Raw genomic sequence first — 20,724 nt, 5'->3', positions numbered from 1 at the left:
AGGATATGACTCCACACGTGCTGGTTGGCGTACACATGGTGGAACCGTTCCGGAACACTGTGTTTACTATAGCACCGTATGTGCCCGCACTGCGCGCCAGCCTGTCACAGCAGAAGTGTTCGTGGACAGCCACCTCGAATCCCACACAGGCCTGACGGCACACCACCAGCGATGGCCAGAGGTCAGAACTCAGGGAAATGTCAGCAGCAGTCCCGTGGACTTGTGGCTGTGGCCATGAGAATGAACGTTTACTGATATGCACAACACGTATAAAACCTAAAACCCACAAGCCTCGAGTAAACAGCAGCAGCTGGACGCAGAGGAGGATGTGTGCCATGAGTGCATTGTGTTCAAGGTCAAAAATAGGCAAATGGAGCAATGGTGTCAGCCATCAGGCTACTGGTCTGCTTTGGAGTCTGGGACTGGAAAGGGGGACGAGGGGCTTCCAGGGGCTGGTAACACGGTACGCTCATGCTGTGGACAGTCCTCAGGCCTCTTGCCGCTGGTGTGCAGACTTACAGTGTGTGGCTTACTCTCCAAGGAAAAGTTTTCATGGATTGAAGAGCAGGTGTGACAAAAACACATCGGAGGGATCTGGATGGAATATTATCATGAAACATGAGAAAAGAAGAAAGAGTAACCTCTCCAAATTAGTATCTTATAATGTAAAATGTAACTTTGTATAATGAAACTAACTATTCTAATTAGAATAATTTGATATTCCTTTCTGTAGTTGTTATCGACCATTTCTATATTCAAATCAGCCAAAGTTGAGTTTTGAGACTTGTCGTTAGGAACAAAAATGGGGAGCTGTCCTAAGTGAGGACTGTCCCATGCGTGTTCCAAGCAGCTGCATCAGCGGGGAGAGGGGCAGATAACTGAGCATCTGCGCTCTTGCCTTTACCCAGCAGCGGGGATGGTGACCGGCACACAGTCTGCTGGAGCGAACAGAGGTATGCCCGGAAAGAGCCCGGGTCTGAGCATGGAGAGGCCACATGTGAGCAAAGCTGGCAGAGGGGGCCGAGGGCATACTGTGCGTGGGGCAGGGGCTCTGGTCCCTCACCTCCTCCAGCCACCAGTGGGACAGACGCAGGGAGCCCGGCCAAACTCAACCTGGGGCCGACGCCTTCCTTCCAGATTGCAGCCAGGTCTCCACAGTGAGTTCTACAGACCTCTCACTGCTGGGTCAGTGAGCTGGAGCTGGAGGGATGGGAACTAACTCAAAGGGCTGACTTTATAAAGCTGGGGAAAGAGGACATTAGATCAGGACAATCAGACTCAGCCACACTGCAAACATGCGTAAGAGCTTTTCACCCTCAAGAACTGGGATGAGTGAGGGGACACAGATTTGCTTCTGGTGGTAGCAACGCGCTGACACGCCTGAGCTGAAGCTGCAGGACAACCCGTGATGGGCCTCTGTCCACCTGCCGCTTAGTGGGCGCACGGGTACATAGCCACCAGACCGAGAGGCTCAGATGCTCTGCCCCTCTGATACCTGAGAGGCTGGTGACCTGCAAACTGGGAGCCGTCTGCTCGCAGGGAGGGTTCAAGCATGGAAGCACCTAGGAGAGTCCCTCCTGGCCCGAGGAAAGGCATCCAGGCCCCCAGTGTTTCTCGGTACGGTGCTCCATGAGCCAGGAACCCCTCCTGAGGGGCCTGCTCTCGTTCCTAGAGAGGACTGGGTCGTGCCGGAGACATGGGCTCTCCCCCAAGGGGGAGGAAGAGCCTAGTTATGATGGCCACAGGAGACCCGTCTGGTAGAGTCAGGGCAAGAGTTCCTCATTCATTTCACTAGTTCACTCTGGTGGCCTCAATAAATTCTACCAGGATATCACAGGAATGTGAAGGTAGCCCAAGCTTACTGGGTTCCAGACTTCGGTGTCGCTCATTCATTGGCTCTTTCAAATGCCAACACTGACCCAGGACTGGATACATCAGGGACAAGACTGGGGGGATGAGAACCCACTCTTTCTGGGTTGTGAGGGCAGCTTTTATCCTATAGGTAATGGGAACTCACGAAAGTTCTTTGTGCAGGAAAGTGTCCTGGCTTGAGTTTTGTTTAGAATTTGAGAGACCATACACTCCCAATTATAGTGAAAAAAATTGTATCACAAGAATTCTGTGTCTGGCCATGATGGAGTAATGGGGACCAGACTTCCCATCTCACCACATATTATGGAAAACTAGGCAAAACAGACCAACAACAACAGTTCTCAAAAACTGGACCATATTCAATGTAAGACTCTGATTCATGATGGAAAAGAGACCAGTGAGCAGAGTCCCGAGACTGCCCAGCACCCAGCCTGCAGGCGCCCACAAAGAGCAGCACGGGGAAAGGGGAGCTGCATAGATGACAGCTCTCTCATCGTGCTGAACAGAGACCAGATTCAGGGCAGTCCAGGTGGCTGGAATCTGCGAGGCAGCAAGAGCGAGTGGGAAAAGAGCTGTGGGAGCTCACAGGAGACCCTGGGACCTGTTGCTGAGTTCTGGCTCATGTGGGCACAGTGTGAAACCCCACGAGGCTGGGCAAAGAGTGCCAGCGAGCTGCAGGCTGAGCTGCCCCCACAGCTCACACAGAGTTCCAGGCAGTTCTAGTTGGACACGTGCCCCTCAAAGGAGACCCCACATGTGTTAGGCTCAAGTAGTGTCTAAACCAACCTATAGTAAAAGCTACCCTAGACTTGCCCTTAAAAAGCCTAAAAACAAGCCTCGCAGGGATCAAGCCAACCCGGAAGCAGCTTAACGGCCTATTAAACAAACTTCTGTGCTCTTCAAAGGAAGACAACAAAATCCAGCAGCGGCTAAAAATCTCTACACATGTGAAGATGCAGAAAAGTGTAGCCTGTAACTGGTCAACAGGACAGACTCACAAATGACAGTGATGGCATGTTAGTAGCCAAGGAATTGAAGACAGGCAGAGATGCCTCAAACATGATCACGGGTATAAGGAAGGCAGGGACGCAGCGAGGAGAAAGGCAAAGGGCTGGAGGAACCTCAGAGGCCCTGCTGAGACAAAGACACAGCCTCGGAAGCGAGTTGGTCACAGGATGGCATGAACGCATATCAGACACTGTGGAAGAAAAGATCAGTGAATTTAAAGACAGAGCTAAGGGATGTATGAGCCGTGAAGCGTAGGAGAGAAAAAGAAGGACTAAAAATGAGCGTATCTCCAGGGCAGTAGGAAAAGCCCAATTGGCCAACATTCTTGTAATTAAAGGAGAAAATACCTGATCCTCAGGAAGCATGTACACAACAAAACCAAATCAAGACTTACTAGAGTTAAACTGCTGAACACCAGCAATAACGAGAAAATCTCAAAAGCCTTCTAAGCGGCACTCCCGGAGGCATACACTTGATCTTCTTAGAGTTCATCTTGCTTGGGGACAGGGAAGTTTTTCCTAATTTGCACAAAAACTACTCGAAGACAGCCCTTGGGAAAAGCCCTGAGTCATCCCCAACCTCAGGGTCTACTTTTAAACCTTTCCTCTAAATTATTCTGGCCAATCAAGTTTTCAACCCAGTCTGCAAGACGCTTTCCCTCAGCAACTTTATGAATAATATGAGAGTGAATCTATGAAAATTTTCTAGACCATTCTGAAAGTTTTTTGGTTAGAAAACCTCCCACATTTAAAACAATATTCCTTCAGTAGACCCTTTATGAACATAGAACAAAGACCAAAACATGCATAAGCCACAAGTGTGTAGCTGGATTTCCACAAGTGAACACACCCTTGGAGCCAGCTTCCAGTCAGCTCCTAGATCAAGAGGCAGAACTTGAGCTGCCCAGAAGCTATAACCACTTCCCTGATGGAAACACTGACTTACAGAAACTGTCTATACGCTCCACTCATTTTATACTACAGTTTTGTAAGAGAGGCTTCCCCCGTCAAGAAACAAAGTAATTAATTCCCTTGGAGTAGGAAGGATATACACCTACTTCCAGATAGGGCCTCTGGAGGGAGGATGAGGAAAAGACACAGGAGGGGTACAAATGGGACCTCAATCATGATTTTAATGCTTTAGAAAAAGAGTCGGAAGCAAATACTCCCAAACGTTAACATTTGTTACTTCTAGAAGGTATGTATGTGCTCACTGGCTTTATTACTTTAAACTTCTGTTTGCTCCAAAAAAAAAAAAAAAATTCACAATAGAAATAATTATGAATAGGGGCCTCTGGGTGGCTCAGTCAGTTAAGCATCTGCCTTCAGCTCAGGTCATGATCTCGAGGCCCTGGGATCGAGCCCCGCATCATTGGGCTCTCTGCTCAACAGGGAGAGTTTGCTTCTCCTTCTCCCTCTGCCCCTCCCCCCGCTTATGCATTCTCTCTCAAGTAAACAGTCTTTTAAAAGAGAAAAATTACTAATAAAAGCTCTCTCCAAATATCTTATAGTACTGGCAAGAAAGAAGCACGGTGGAAGGCATCTTGGCATGAATCAAGTCTCCGTGCTTCCCCAAACTAAAATCTACAGTCTGCCTGGTGTTTACAAATACTTAGAACTTCATTCCCTGAAGTATTTCAGGTGCCTGGTTCCCAGAGGAGCAGGCAAAAAGGGGGGATTTGTAAAGCCCTCGTCTACAGCAACCTACTTTCCTCTTTCGTTTCCTACTAAAAGTTCCATTTAGAAACAAGTCAAGCCCGCACATGGCAGCATCCCAAGTAAGTGCGGGCACATGAAGTGGGCTCACAGGCTTTCTGTCCCCACGCGACAGCAGGCGGGTGGAGGGGTGGCTGGGCAGACCACAAACTCGCCTCAAACTTCACAAAAGCAACCACAGGAGGAGGCTGTCTTGTGGTGCCATAACAGGAGAAAGAAAAAAAGGAGGGGGGATAAAAGCCAGAGAAAGGTTAAAAACAAAAATGTTTCTGCAGGTTCTCTGCCTGACCCACCCGAGTCCACAGCCATTGTCCTGGGGAAGGAGGGGACTCAGCAAAACCCTGACATTCTCAGTAAGGCAGGCTAATGGGGAACCCAGGGAGAGCAGGGATAAACTTTTGTGGGTACATCCCCAGCTGGCCCCAAGGATCTCGGCCCAGGCAGGGAGGACTCAGGGGCTCAGCGCTGAGGTCTCCCTAGGCTGGACAATGACTGTACCAGAAAGTGATCGGGGTCATGGCGACTGCTGATCTATGTAGATGGGAAGGTGAACGGATAGAGAGGTAAATGGATAGGTGGATGGATGGATGGGTGGATAGAGGAAAGAAGGTATATAACATGCAAAAGACAAACACAAAGTCTGGTCTGAAAGGAAACCTAGCGTAAAGAAGGTTAAAATTCTTCATGTTCTAGGAGGGAACAGGGAGAGCACACAGTTGACAAAACAAATCGAGGACAAGAGCAATACTATTATAGCACCGAGAAAGAGATAAAAAGAGTCAAGATAGGTCTGAAAATCTCATGACTTAGAATAAAAGCCTTTTGTCACCAAGTTGTGCAGAGTACGATAAGAACAGACTGACTTTCTTGAAGAAGCAGAAACATGAGGAACAAAGTACCTGTAGACTCTCAGAAAGCTGCTAGCAAGTCCAAGTGAAAGAGAAGAGACAGAGAAGCCTGTGAAAGGGTGGATGGCGAGCCTTCTCTCCTCCACTCCACGCAGAACAGAAGCTTGCAGCATGGGCTCTGGGTCTGACACCAGATTGTACGTTCCACGGGTGATGTGGACTCTTGTGGCCATGAGCCCAGGAGGGGTAGGAACGCAGAAGGAGAATGTGGAGGCTGCTGACCAGGTCTCCCTTGGGTGTCCGAGCCACCAAGCAGCCTGAGGGCCCCCAGCCCAGTCCTCTCCACCGAGCAGCACACGCGGGGGATGCGAATCTGCACGGGTGACCTGGGGCATCGGGTAGCATGGCTCCGACCTGCCATCCCCCTGCCTCAGCGGCTCTCCACAGAAACACCTGATGTGATGCTCCCCTATTTCAGAGTGGCTGGATGTGGGTCGACTTTTTTTTTAAGGATTATTTATTTGAGAGAGAGAGAGAGAGCATGAGCAGCGGGAGGGGCAGAGGGAGAGAATATCAAGCAGACTCCTCACTGACCAGGGAGCCTGACGTGGGACTAGATCCCACAACCCACGAGATTACAACCTGAGCTGAAACCAACATGCAGATGGCCAATAGGTACGTGAAAAGATCCTCAACGTCCCTCATCATCAGGGAAATGCAAGTCAAAACCACAGTGAGGAATTACCTCACCATCAGGAGGACCCTCATCCAAGAGACAAGAAACAATAGGTATTGGCCAGGACGTGGAGGAAAGGGACCCTTGTGCCCTGTTGGTGGGAAGGTAAGTGGGTACGGCCACTATGGAACCAGTAGGGAGGTTCCTCAGGAAATAAAAATAGAGCTTCCCTGTGACCCAGCAACCCCATCCCTGGGTATGTGTCCGAAGGGACTGAAATCAGGACATCCAAGAGAGACCTGCACCCCTGTGTTCACAACAGTTGAGGCGTGGTGTCGGTCGACAGGTGAAGGGATAAAGAAATTATGATACATCCATTCAGGGGAGAATTATCCGTTCGGTCTTCAAGAAGGAATTCTGCCTTCGGGACACCATGCACGGACCCAGAGGACAACATGCTACATGAAATAAGCCAGACACAGACAGGTACTGTGCGCTCTCCCTCACGTGTGGGATCTAAAATTTAGCGGGTGCTTGAACAGCACAGGGCTTAGGGTGACCTAACCCATTCCCCGCACAGTCACAAACCCGAAATCCGTGTTCTGACTCTTTCGAAACTTCACTGCGGATAGTCTCCTGTTGACTAGGAGACTTGCTGATGACACACACAGCTGACCCACACATAGTCTATTGTCATTGTATCACAGGCTGTATCTTACGATAAAGTAGGCCAGAGAAAAGAAAATCCTAAGGACAATGTGTTTCCAGGACTATCCTGTATTTATTGAGGAAAAAAAACCCTGTGTCTAAGCGTGAAGTTCAAACCTGTGTTGTTCAAGGGCACCTGGAGTCTAAGTCCGCAAAGGCAAAGGCAGGAGGTGGTTAGCAGGGGTGGGGCGAGGGGGACGGAGAAGATGTAGTCGAGCTTCACGGAGTTTCAGTTATAAGATGACTGGGCTCTGAGGACCTCGGGTCCAAATGGTGACCACACTTCACAAACCTGTCCTGTATACTTGTGATCTGCTAAGAGAGTCAATGTTAAGGTCCTCACCCACACCTCCCCACAAGTAACCATGCAAGGTGATGGGCATGTTAAATACCTTGATTGCGGTAATCATTTCACAACGTATATATGTATCAAATCACCGTGTCGCATACCTTAAATACATACAATTTTTATTTGTCCTCTCTGCCTCAGTAAAGCCGGGGAAAATGAAAATAATTGTAAAAAGAAACACGAAGAGCCAGCGTGCAGAATATGGGTACTAGGAGTGGGGACAGGTCAGAGTGCGCATGGCCAGGTACCAATGTGGCCAAGAACACACGGCCTTGTTTCTGGATAGCGCCTTTCCTGAGGCCCAAGGTCCGTGACATGTGTCATCTTAGTGGCTTGCTAACATGACATATCGTCACCCTCTACTCTGACCACAGTTACTAAATGATCCCAACTTATGAGCACAGCCTCTTAGCTCCCAGTTACACAGGAACTAAAGAGCAGGGGACACTTCCCCATCTCCCTGTGACGGAGTGCTAAGGACAGAAGTAGGAGAGACACCGCCCCGGAGTTTGCAAAGTCAAGGCTGGCTCGATGAAGCCCAGCAAGGCCCCACGGCCCTGGCCACACGGGGCAACTCAACTGCCCCTTCCCTCCTAACCCGCCAGCCCGGGGACGCACTGGCCATCTCTCCACTGCCCTACGGCTCCCCAGACTGTGCACGCCCTTGGAAAGGGCAGACAGAAAAATAGGCCAGAGAGGAGGCTTAAAATCAAAGCCCATGTACATTCAGAGAACAAACAAGAATTAAAAATCCCATATGTCTTTTATCTGGTATTACTGCCAACTTCAAAAGTGTTCCCGTTTTGATGTTAAAACAATAATCAAAACTAGTAGAAAGGACTGCTATTCGTTTATGGCACAGAGTTCATAACGGACTTCAAAAATATGTGTCTCTGAGTGCCTGGTGGCTCAGTGGGTTAAGCCTCTGCCTTAGGCTCAGGTCAGGATCCCAGGGTCCTGGGATCGAGTCCCAAATCGGGTTCTCCACTCCGCGGGGAGCCTGTTTCCTCCTCTCTCTCTCTGCCTACTTGTGACCTTTGTCTGTCAGATAAATAAATAAAATCTTTAAAAAAAAATATGTGTCTCTGTTAGTGAGAGGCTATGGGTGGCAGCTTCTGGAGGAAGACAGGAGACTGGCCACATGTGACCCCCCGTGGGCCAGCCACCTGGGAGAAGGCTCGGGCCACAGCCCCAGCCCCATGACTCAACCAGACTGCTCTGCTTTTGTGCTCTACCAAATGCAGTTCTGCGGGGCTTGCCTGCTTGTGTTCTAGAGAGTTCCACCAAGGACTAAAACCTTTGAAAGCCACTATCCCAACCAAGGCTCTGCCCGCGCGTCCTGTGAACGCCTTCATTCATTCATCCATCCAGCGGCCACCCTGGGTACTGCCTGCCATGCAGGGCATCAAAGCCACCGCAGGGAGGCCACCTGCCAGCAGGTGGATAGGTAGACAACGCAGCCATACAGACAGATGAGGATGACAGCCACGTCGGCGGTGCTGGGTACAAATGGAGCCAGGCCAACACTCAGAGGAAGGCTGGTGGCAGGCACAGATCCCTCAGAGGAGCTGCCGCAGGACAGGGATGGGGACTGAGGGGCACATGAGACCAGGGCAGGGGGACGGTGCCCGGCAAGGCGCAGGCAAGCTCCAACAGGCCCAGCTGGGTGTTGGTAGGGGAGCAGGCCACAGAGGGCTGGTAGTTTCGGGGAAGGGACTGCGGGGAGGCAGGCGGCGTGGACAGGCCCCCCAGGGGACAGAGAGGCTCTGGGAGTGGTGTCGGGGGAGAGCCGAGAGCCAGACGGGTGAGGCGGCGTTCAAGGACAGCTGGGCGGAGGTGTTGTGTGGCCCCTGTGGGGACTGTGTCCATGGCCGTGCCCGCCGCATGCACCTGGGGTGGGGGGAACAAACGTTCCCCCTCGCGCCTCACTTCTCAGCTTCAAAAGGCACATCTAGGAATGGCAGAAAGCAGCCTAACCTTTTGGGGACGTAGGAGTTGGGTGGGAGGGGAATCCTGGCAAAGCTGCTTGGTACGGGGTAAAAAAAGGAGAGAACTCAAATACAGGAAAAGCTTTTATTACAAGAAAGCCGCCCCGCTCCAAGCCCAGACTGAGAGCCAGGCCAGCCCCTCTCACCGCCCCACCTCGGCACTTCTGGCTTTCAGCTGTGGGCGGCCACTCGGAGCAAGTTTTGAATAACTTCCCACAGGGTGACAGCTCCATTTTTGACTCTCTGTGATGCTAGAATGTTCTTCCTTTCCTTGAGGCAGAAGCTGCCCCTGGGCTTCGCCCCCCTCCCCTTCCCCAGTCCTGGCTTGCCCTCCACAGGGGCCGACCTCCAACCCTGCCTGCACAAGGGTCTCTGGCGGCGGGGAGCCATCGATGAGGCCTCTCCTTGTGAGAAAGTGGAAAATACTCCTCAAGTTGACAAGGATCACAAAACCAGCCTCGTCCACTTCCCTAAAACAAAGCCACACTAGACGGTGAGAGGCTGTGAGATAAAGGGATACTACGTGAAACAGAAGACAGTGGTTACTGACGGTGTTTCTGAGTGGGTGGGTGACGGCCACCTCACCAAGGCCACGCAGGATGTCCATGTGGAGACCGCCCCCACCTGTGAATCAGCTCCTGGGGCCCTGCCCTCCTCCCGGAGCAGGCATGCTGCTTGGAGCTCCCAGGCCCCTCAGCGAACCTGACTCTCCCGGCCAGCACAGCACCCCAATCATCCCCATGGGGAAACCTACTTCGAGCCTCTGCCTGGGTCCACTTGGCAGGCCCCTGTCTGCTGCTGGGGAAGTGTCCCCAGGAAGCAGGGTCAGGGACTGGAAGGGGGGCCGGGGCTAGACTTGGGGTGAGATGGGCCAGGAAGACGGGAGCCACGGGGCTCTTCGGCCGTGTTCCCCCCGCAGGTTCTGTGCTCAGGCCGACCTCAGGGTCGGAATCCCCGAATTCCAGACACTAACTTGGTTTCTGTGTGACTCTGATCAGCGTAGCCTCTCTCTGGCTCAGTGCGCTCATCTGCAAAGATGGCAGAATATAATCTATTCCTCCTAGACCTAGCGTGCAAATCCAATGAGAAACTTGTTCTTCTTACAAATCAGAAGAGAAATCAAAGGTGGAAAAATTTTAAAAGCATTTAAAAAATGAAATAAAACACACACAAGCTGTCTGAAGCAGCTCCCGAGGTCCAGGGCGTACTCATGGAACAGTGAGCCCTTCCCTTCCTGCCCCTGGCACGGAGGCCCTGCACAGAGAAGGGCCTGGAAGGTGCCCCAAGGCACCCAGGTCTGCAAGGGCGGAAGGCCTTGCAGGGGAGGGGCCCTGCCTGCCACCAGCAGGGCACCTTTTCCTCAGGAAGGACACACAGGACCACGAGTCTGGGGCTCCCCACACTCGGGGGGCTTGGCTTTGTACACACCCTGAGAGGACAAGATTCCCAACCTCTGGGACTCCCGCACCCGCTCCTGACAGAACAAAACTGTCATGGGGATTAGGCTTAATATTTATGTTGAAACTGAACTTCTCACATTTATAAATCCCCTGCAGAAATGCATGTCTTCCACCAGGAAAGAAAGGGTAAGCATAAACAGAATGTTATAGAAAACAATTGCTTTTTTCCTGGATTTGGTTACTGGTTCTATTTCTTTTCATTAAGGAAATCATTCCGACTCCCAGCTGAAGGCTGATTAAATGGCATAATTATCACTGTATGTGAAATACGGAACGTAATTCCTTTTAATAAATCAATCCCCAAACACAACCTTCCGGATCCATGGCCCCAGCCTAAGGGATCGGCATGTCTGTAATTCAAGAGGTGCTCTGCAGGCACCCCAGGAGCGGTGGGGAGCAGGGCTGCAGGCTTGGGCCGAGCTGCCCGCTGTGCCAGCAGCCCCGTCCAGGGCCCGCCACCAAAGTCAGTGGTTGTGCCAAAAGACAGTGTCGAGAACACCACGCTGAGTTTCTTTTTCCTTTTGGGTCCCCAGGCACCCTTGAACCCCACACCTGTCCCGCTCTGGCCGCCGCCACTGCCGGCCCTCAGACCTGCTGCTGGCAGACATGAGAACACAGGGCTCATATCTTTTGATACACTAGAACATTCGACTCTCAAAAGACAGAAGAATATATTAATTAAAACGTGGAAAACAAAAGGGAAATTGAGAGTGTAAGGACTTTCCCGAGTATCGTAAGAACCTGGGAACCAGCACTGAGCTAAAAGGACGAGGTTCCGTCAGAGCAATTTCCGGGCCAAGAGGACATCTGTGGCCTCTTTGTGCTGGGTCACTTCCAGAAAAGGAGTCCCCACATGCAACACTACTTAGAGGCAGGAAGAAGGCTTCCTCTCCTTCTTACCTCTTACCTCCTCCTCTTACCCTGGGGCCTCAAATCACCTGCTGGGCCCTTCCATAGCACCTGAGTCTCACCCAAGTTTCCAGAATTGCTCAAATTCGGCCAGAGCTTTACAATCTTCGCCTGCTGGTTAGCAAGCCAGCATGTTTGGACTCGTCAGCACAGGTGTGGGACGGGACATGCTGTCTCCGAGGCCGGCTCAGGGCTGGGCTCCTAACATGTCTCTGCAGTGAACAGCTTCCAGAACTCGCATCCCGGCCCCCTGGGAGCCACGGCAGAAGCTCCCCCACCTCAGCCCTGACAGCAACCCTCCCCCAGGGGATGGGGAGAGGCAAGGCAAACATCTCTTCTGGGTCAACCAATGGCAAACACACCTCCACAATTTGAACACTTCATTAAAAATAATAAAAAATAGACATCAGAAATTTGGACTTACCACCATCAGATACAGTTGCAGACTGAAAGAAAAGAGAGAGAGACATGAGTTAATGAAGCCTCATGACAAGTCGGGAAGCAGTAGGTCTGTCGTGTGAGTGCGGGGGGGCCCCAGCTCCAGGCAAGGGCTCCCGAGGACACACGGGCACCTCTGTGCACCGAGCGCCGCACTCCCACTTCCTGAGCGAACCCCGCCCAAGCCGGGCGGGCCAGGGACCCAGGGCTCTGTGCGAGTCATCACCACTTTCATGGGAAGAGAACAAATCCCGGCACGTTTGACACCATTAGAACACCTCGGGGAAGGCAGGCTCAGGAGCCCACGGCAGTGCAGGCAGCATGTGGGGTGCATGGGGTACTGAGGACACAGGCCCCCTGCACACTGTACTCAGGTCCACCCCGTGCCAGGCTGCTCAATTGCCTCTACCTGTGTGGGGATCCAGGCCCCTCCGCAGGGTGCTGGGGACAGCCCCGCAGGGGTCAGCCCGCAGCCCATCTGCCAGTAGGGAGCCTGGACAGGGTGAGAGTGAAGCAGGGGAGGGCGGTTGCCTCAAAAGCACCAGGGCAAGAAGGAACAAGTTGTGCAAGAGGAGAACAGGCCAGCAGGCGGCAGGAGGCCGCGAGGGAGGACCTGGGAGGACAGACAGAGGGACTAATAAAAGGCCCATCTGAGGAAGATGACTGCAAGACGCCGCACAGGCCACGGGCCTGTGGTCAGGGAGGGGAGGAGCGGCTAAGGAAGGAGAGGACCTGGGTGCACAGACACAGGAGGCTGGAAAGAGCCAACGAGAGAAGGACACAGGAGCCTGCAGGGATAGCTTGCCATCTCGCTGGGCGTCCTGGCACCATGGCTCCCCAGGATGGTGTGCGGACCGGGCCCCAAGGGCACATGTGCTGAGATACAGATGCTGGGGCCTCCCCAAGCTGCCCTCTGGCCATCACCACGCACACAACCAATCCTAGCAGCTACACATTTCCCGGTGGTGACCAAAGCCCCCTGGGGCTCAGTCGTGACCACAGAATCCCTGGCACTCTGGCCTGGAGAAAGACCCGTGTCCTTTCTGTGGAGGCAGGTGACACCAGAGTGCACGACATGAGGACAGTCTGCCCAAAGGCCCGACTGACAGCCCATTCCTAACACCAGGGCCCCCTAAACCTCGCCTCCCAGCCTACTTGGAAGATGGGGGACCCTCTCGCATTTGGAGCCCCTCACCTTGTGGGACTTAAACCCGCAAGGCTAGAGGCCCGACTAAGGGATGACCTTCTGCCCCAGGGAAAGGGCCTGTGCTCCAAGAGCCCAGGGAAGCCACCTCCTGACAGTTTTGGGATCGGGGCTCCTCGTGATTTCAAACCGTCCTGAGTCCAGGGGGCAGAACTACTCTAAAACTGAACCCTGGCACTTTATCAAGCCGTTCCCAACAGCAAACACACACACTAGTGCATGTCCAGTCCTCACACTTCCATCTTGCCAGACAGGCAGCCAAGCGTGGACCGCGGCCAGCCAGCACCAGGCCATCAGCCCTCAGCCACTGGGGGTCTAAACTTCCCACCGGAAGCGCAGGGTAGTCTCCTTCCCAGGCTGACGAGTGCCGCATGGGAAGCTGTCCCTCCTGTCCTCACAGTAAATCACCCACAGTCACGTTATAAACTCAGTAGTATTAAAGGCACAGTATTCCCTGGAGATTATGCAAAGAAAATCCGCAAGGCCACACAAAGAATCAGAAACACTGTCAATAATAACATCTGAGAAATTAATTAATCATGAAATGCAAACTTCACCAATCAGAAGGCCATGGTCAACATGGTGTCGCAATGATGGTGAAAACGACATTCTCAGATGTCAGCAGATGGAACAAATGCACTAAAAATCTCTCTACGCCCACCCCCAAAATGAACGTCCTTGATGAATGTCCTGGATGTCCACGATCCAGGACAGAGGCATGTCCCTGAAGCCGAAAGAGATGGGAAAAGGTGGGGGTGAGAGGGAGGTGCCGTGGAGGGGCAGCGGGGAAGCCACGTGGATGAGGCAGGAAGGGGCTGGGCCAGGGGTCAGGTGCAGAGCGTGAGCCACACGCCCCGGGGCTCCTGGGCAAAGATGTCCAGCTCCCTAATCCTTCTGGGAGGAAAGCAGCCCATTGGAGGCCTGGCAGGAGTTCCAAGAGTGAGCCTGCCCAAATGTGAGCTCATAATTCAAACCACCCCCTGCCACACCGCCACCCCAGGACCCAAGAGAAAAGCCCACCAGGAGAAAAGAGCCAGCAGAAAGGACAAGAGACCCTTGGGCACTGGAAAGTTCTGAGGGAGAATGCCCCCGAGCTCTGAACTCATCAGTGGAAGCTGGAACCTACATAAGAGGTGAGGGGGCCTCCGGGAAACACAGTCCTCCACGAGGCGTCTGACAGTGAAGGATGCTGAGATCAGACGCTGGGGAGAGGGGCGAGCCCGGGGGAGGCTGCGGAGGAGAGTCTGGGATCTGGAAGACAGCCCTGAGAATGGTCACCCTTGTGGCCAGTCAGAGACCAGAAGGGCCGGCAGCAAACGGGGAGGAGTGGCACAAGGCCCAGACACAGGCCAGCGGACTCTTTCAGAAAGGACAGCTTTCCTGCAGGGGCAAGAGCTCACCGCCCACAGACCACCCCCAGGACACCCCAAGCACGTCCTCCGAGAGAGGCGCCCCAGCATTCCGGGTGCCTCCGCTGTTCACCATGTTCCAGGAGGCACTCAAGATCTCTGAGCGACAGCCTCAAATGTGCCTTCCCTTCCCTTGCCCCAGTTTGGGAAGCTGAGACCAAAGAGCACCTCCCAAACTTAAAATGCTAAGGAATGTTCGGGGCGCCTGGGGGGCGCAGTCAGTTCAATTCCAACTTTTAGTTTCAGCTCAGGTTATGATCTCTGGGTTGTGAGATCAAGCCCTGCATTGGGCTCCGTGCTCAGCCGAGAGTCTGCTGGAGATCCTCTCTCCCCCTCTGCCTCTGCCCTCCCCCAAAATCAATCAATCAATCTTTAAAGTGCCAAGGAAAGTTCTAGGCATCTGGAAAGCTGTGAGTTAATGGGCTCTTGGTGCTAAGGCTCTTCCCAGAGGGGCCAGTAAGGGCTCAGAGGTCACAGATGTCCCCCTACAACCCCACATCTTCTCAAGCTCACATGGGGACTGCTCCTAGCACACCGACCACAGTGTGAGAGGGGTCACAGGGAGGCTAGACCCCTGGCCTCACTCATGGTCTCCACCCTCTGCTCTGGACCTGCTGCCCTAGTGATGCTCATAGGCCAGCCGGAGTTCTAGGGAGACAGGCTTCAGTATTACCCGGACATGGGGAGCCTGGGGGGCTCAGTCGGTTGAGAGTCACCTCTTGGCTTGGGTCATGATCTCGGGGTCCTGGGATCGAAGCCCGCATCAGGCTCCCTGCTCCCTGACCCTCTCCCCCAAAATAAATACATGAAATCTTTGAAAAAAATAAATAAAATAAATAAAAAATGAAATGAAAAAAAAAAGAAAAAAAATATATATTATCCAGACATAAAACCACTGTCCTCTACCAAGTTCCCATATTTTTGGAGAAACAGGTGATGGCTTTTCCTAACTAGCTTACTTAATCTGCAAGTAACTAGTGTATAATTACTAAGAACCAAAACCTGATTCCTGTTTACTGTCCCATATTTACTGTCCTTTACAGGCACACAGAGGCAGACGTCAGCTGATACCTGCTCAGCGCCCCCAGCTCCCTGGCCCCTGAGATGGACATGCGAGCAGGCTGAGCAGCAAGGATCAGGGGCTGTTGCTCCAAGAGGAGGCCTGAAGAGATGATGTGGTCTCCCACAACCAGCAGGGGCTGGCAGGGCCGGGCCGGGAGGCTCCCTGCAGGGAGCGGGCTGTACTGCAGCCAGTGTTTAGTGCTCAGCGAGGAGTGGAGAGGAGGCGCAGACAGACAACCTGACAACAACGGGGAGGTAGAAACGAGGGGGAACCCCCAAATCATTTCTGTTTGCCTCAGGATTGATGACATGCCTGATTCTGACCCAAGTTACCCTTTTAAAGCCTGGTCTGTAATTTTTTTTTTTTTTTAAGATTTTATTTATTTATTTGACAGACAGAGATCACAAGTAGGCAGAGAGGCAGGCAGAGAGAGAGGAAGGGAAGCAGGCTCCCCGCTGAGCAGAGAGCCCGATGCGGGACTCGATCCCAGGACCCTGAGATCATGACCCGAGCCGAAGGCAGCGGCCCAACCCACTGAGCCACCCAGGCACCCTGTAATTTTTTTTTTAGCACAGCCTAGCTGATGGGGGGACGTGGTCCAAAATGGCAAAGCTTCGGAACCCTCCCCCCAACCCCGATACTTGCCGCAGAGCATCCCCCAGCGGGGAGGCCCGCTGCTCAACATGACTTACAGTCGGGCATTCCCAAGGTCTCAGCACACGGAGACCGCAGGACCACTACACACATTGTTACAAATTACAACTTAACGCCCCTGATGTTTATGTTGACGTCCAGGACAATCTGGATCATAACTCATTTTCATCAGTCTATACTCGTGGGCTCTTTCTGCAGTCCATATCTGCGAGTTACACTTACGAAAGCCGCAGAACCACAAAAACAAGCCGCCAGTGACAAAGGTCCCAGTAAGTGAGCATCTCCCTCTGCTTACGGTAACAAAACAGCTCGAGAGTGTTCTAGAACATATGCTTGCAGGACTGGAATTTATACTGACATAATGTATTTGTTTGAAAGAAACTTACAAAGTATGGTAGATACGCAATTTAAGTTCAAACCATCTCCATTCCTCAGGTCAGCCTCTTAAACAGGACAGTTCAGTGGTAATCGGACTTGTTCCCAGCAGGAACCCCGGATCATACACGTTCCGTGGATATTTTATTTTGAATTAACGGTGTGAAAGTTTCCGATCATTAATATGAAGGGAAGTATATGAGAAGCTAGCATTTCTCAAGGCTGGACCTGTCTGTAACACTAGACAAGGGCACGATCGTCACCAAATTACTTGGCATATAGTCATATATAATACCAATTTTCAATTTTGAGCCACTGACAGAATTTCCTACCTTGGACATACAAAGTATTAATCAGCCCCATCTGAGTCCTAAATAAGATACTAAAGGCTGGACGTTGCCCAAATGTATCAAACGTTCTGAATACAAAAAGAATATAAATAACCCAAATGATGAAAAAGCCTTAATATATGTTTACGTGACTTTTTAAAAAGTTCATCATTGGGGTACTGGGGGGCTCAGTTGGTTAAGCATCTGTCTTTGTCTCCAGTCATGATCCCGGGGTCCTGGGATAGAGCCCTGGGTTGAGCTCCCTGCTCGGCGGGGAGCCTGCTTCTCCCTCTGCCTGCAGCTCCCCCTGCTTGTGTACTCTCTCCTTCTGTCTCCCTCTCTCTCAAATAAATAAATAAAATCTTAAAAAAAAAAAAAAGAACACTTGTTTAAGTTTTAGAAGACTCCTTGTTGGACTGAATGCGGAAGAGAGTGGGCCCGTGTAGGGCCTGTTAAGGGGGCTGTACCCTGACTTGGGCTCCACGGGCCCAGGGGTCTTCACGCCCAACCATGACCCCCAAAGGAGTTATCAAATCAATTCAGGGGCCATTAGCCACATTTGTCAACCATGAAGTAAGATGGATAGAAAAACGTGCAAGGAAAATACCAAGTACTTCCCGGGATCCTTGCTGTGCGTGTCACATGTGCGAGGTCCTGACGTGACCCCCGTCTCCTCCTGCCGAGTGTAGTTCCAGGACTCTGAGAGCCACTGCAGAAGGACCCAGCCCTTCCCATGCCCTCACCCCCATTCCCCGATCCCACCTGCGGTCTCACCTGGCTGGCCCACCCACCTGGCTTCGGCGTCAGCTGTGCCTTCTCAGGGAAGCCTTACTTGCCAAGCCCCTGAGGTGGGCCCACCACAGCCTTGATGTCTGCCCTTGCTGGTCAGCTCCCAGGTTCCTCAGTGGCAGGGCACAGGAGTGACCCCCCATAGATCTCCCAGAGGCTGTCCCCACACTGGGCTGCCACAGTGATCTGTCCCAGCCCCGGCTCTCTCCATGTTCACGCACGTGAGTCACGAGCACACGCACACTCCACACTACCACTTTCCAGCAGGCCCAACCAACGAGACACCTGGAGGGAAGGCTCCCGTGGAGCCAGGGAAGGGGCGTATATTTCTAAGGTCCAAACTAGGATGTGCACAATAAAGGATTTCTGTGATCCGGGAAATAGGGAGGACACGGGGCGAATGACACAGGATGAATGCACTCTGGGCGTGTCCAGTGCCCCGTGATGTGGGCCAGGGGGGACCCATCAGAGCACAGCACACCACACTGGGTGCAGCCCGAGGGGGAGAGGGGACGGGGCAATAGAGGGCCTTGGGTCAGATGTGGGCAGAGCCCAAGCTCAGAATCGAACCCGGGCTTCTCTCCCTAAAGCACGCGTGAGGGTCTGCACCTGCCTCCCAAAGAACTCTTCATCCTTCAGTAAAATCAGAAGAGACCCAAGCAGCCCAAACCCACGATGACAGCATTTCCCCAAGAACGTAAGAGTGAGTGTTCCTGGCACACCCTCAGGGAAGCCTGAGATGACACACTTTGCAAACATCCTGGTGAGTGGCACACGAGCTCCGCACTAATGCGAGGAACTCGGTGTGTACATCCGACTTCACCCCCAAATCCTCTGACCTTGACATAAAGACTGCAAATCCCATTTCCTCACCAGCTGGCCCAACTCAAGAAGGACAAGAGGTGGGAAGCAGCAGAAGGTCTGGGATGACACCCACAACTTCACATCCCAGTAAGACAGCAGTGAGCGCCGGGACTTCCCTTCCTGGGATGCTCCACTGAGTCTCGCTCTCAGACAGACCCTGTCGAGGAGGAGCTCCTGCAGGAATGGGACATGCAGGGACAGGCAGGAGGCCAGAATCCAAGCTCCACTCTTGTGTGAAGTGTAAGCCCAACCCTAGGGATACACTCTCATAAAGGCCAAGACGTGTCTGTGGTTTGCCTCTGCATATGTGCGTGCAGGGAAAGGGGGGGGCCTGCAACAAAGCCGTCCCCCCAGCCCCCAGACGGGGCAGCCCCGCCCACAGGGGATTCTGCTGGGTGTCGGAGATGAATCCAAAAATGTCAGATCTCTGCTGCCTGGGCAAGTCAGGCGCCAAGGGAGAGCACAGCACAGAGAAGGGCACGCGAAGGCATCCCCATGGGGTGTCGTGGGAGACTGGCTAATGCAGGGCGGAGTGAGAAGTGCCCAGGGCTGCAGGCAGGAGAGCAAGGTGGGGGCGAGGAAGGAAGAACACAGGGACAGATTTGGAGGGCAGAGTCCACGGGCCTGTGGACACGGAGGGCTCGAGGGAAGGCCTGACTGAGGGGCAGGGGAGACCGAGGGAGAAGCCCAAGTCCGACTTGGCCACTGTTTTCCACCCGCCTCTGGCACATCCAGAGGGAGCTGGGAATGGAAATGGTCTGGAGTCAGGAGTCCCCAGGATAGAAGCAGGCTGGGAAGGGCAGCCTCGAAGTGATAGCACCTGGAGGAGAGAAGCCAGAGAGGGGGGCTGAGGGAACAGGGGGGCCCCAGGAAAGCTGGTCCAATGCCAGGGCACCCAGACATCCTGCCGTTTTAGGAAATCTGGCCTTTCTTTCGTGGGGGGATGACAAATACTGACAGCCAAGTCATTCGGGGGTGGAGGGCGAGAAGGGACAGTGTGCCAGACGCGCCTTGGGGAATCAGGGAGAAAGAAGCCCCCATGCCGGCCGCACCACAGGACTGGGGGAGCAGAAGACAGGACCAGCTTGAGCAAATACCGTGGAGGGAGAGCTGCCAGTGCCAGGGGGCCCGCTTCTCACTGAAGGAAAGGGGCAGACGTGCAGACAGAAACTGAAATCTTCCACAAACAGACTGGGGGGTCTTCTTATACAGACAGCCAGGAGCAGAGCCTCCAACAGGGAGAGAAGAATGTGTCTGCAAGCAATGCATTCTGTGGGATGAGCGTGGCCGCCCCCAGCAGACCCGAGCCCCTCCCGCCGCGGGTTTAGGGCCAAAAGCGATCTGGGGCCAAGTACGCAGACTGACAGACCGCCAGCCGCGCAGGGCCAGCCCGCTGGACACAGGCCCACGACCCTCCACCCCAGCTCTGCTTGGCGCTGGAGCAACCCTGGGAGTGGGACAGGCCGATAGGGGAGATGAGCAGTGCAGAGAAGTCCATTCATCTGAGCTAAAAAAAAAAAAAGAGAGAAACTCAGCCAAATGCAGAAGAATTCTGTGCAGCCCACCCTGCTCCTCCCAGAGGTTCGGAACCAGCCGGGCAGGAGGCATGTTGGCCCACAGAAGGGCACGCCTGACACACTCGCTCCCAACCCATGGCCAGCTGGGCCGCTGGGCAGCCCACACGGCCTGCCCCTGGGGACACCTAACCCCATTCTCAGCTTCCCCATCCCCCGGCCCCCGAGGGCCTGTGACTGGAGCTGGACCTTGTGGCCAGCTCTGCCTTCTTCCCCACCCAGCCTGCGCCTCCCCAGGGGACAAGCTCGGCTGGGCCTCTGCCAGCAGGGTCTACCGTTTACGGGGTGCTGGCCTGGTGGGCACCCAAGCAGGACGGTGGGAGGCGGGGTGGGGTCGTGCACCCCTAGGGGCCTGGCCCCCCCAAGTGCCACAGCAGCCACAGGTCGAGGGGTACATACGGGACGCTTGCTGCCTCTTTCTTCTTGTGACAATCACAGTCCTTTCAGGCTGTGGGTTTGGTGTCCCCACCCCCACCCCCACAGCATTTCGGC

The 20,724-nt window shown here is 53.4% G+C and overlaps 1 protein-coding gene across 8 annotated transcripts in view; it reads right to left on the bottom strand.

Moving 5' to 3' along the window:
• RGS12 (regulator of G protein signaling 12) overlaps positions 1-20,724 on the bottom strand; it is a 105,317-nt gene that overhangs the window by 35,496 nt on the left and 49,097 nt on the right. For all 8 annotated transcript variants that reach the window (XR_007125262.1, XM_047718727.1, XM_047718728.1 and 5 more), the window contains one exon: positions 11,958-11,979. Coding sequence is in view for 6 of the 8 variants with exons in the window: in XM_047718727.1 (XP_047574683.1) it covers positions 11,958-11,979 (22 nt within the window). In the remaining 2 variants the exon portion in view is untranslated. The remainder of the gene's footprint in view (positions 1-11,957; positions 11,980-20,724) is intronic.

The sequence above is a fragment of the Lutra lutra genome, chromosome 2, assembly GCF_902655055.1.
Source record: "Lutra lutra chromosome 2, mLutLut1.2, whole genome shotgun sequence".
NCBI lineage: Eukaryota > Metazoa > Chordata > Mammalia > Carnivora > Mustelidae > Lutra > Lutra lutra.
This window is presented reverse-complemented; position numbering and strand designations above follow the sequence as displayed.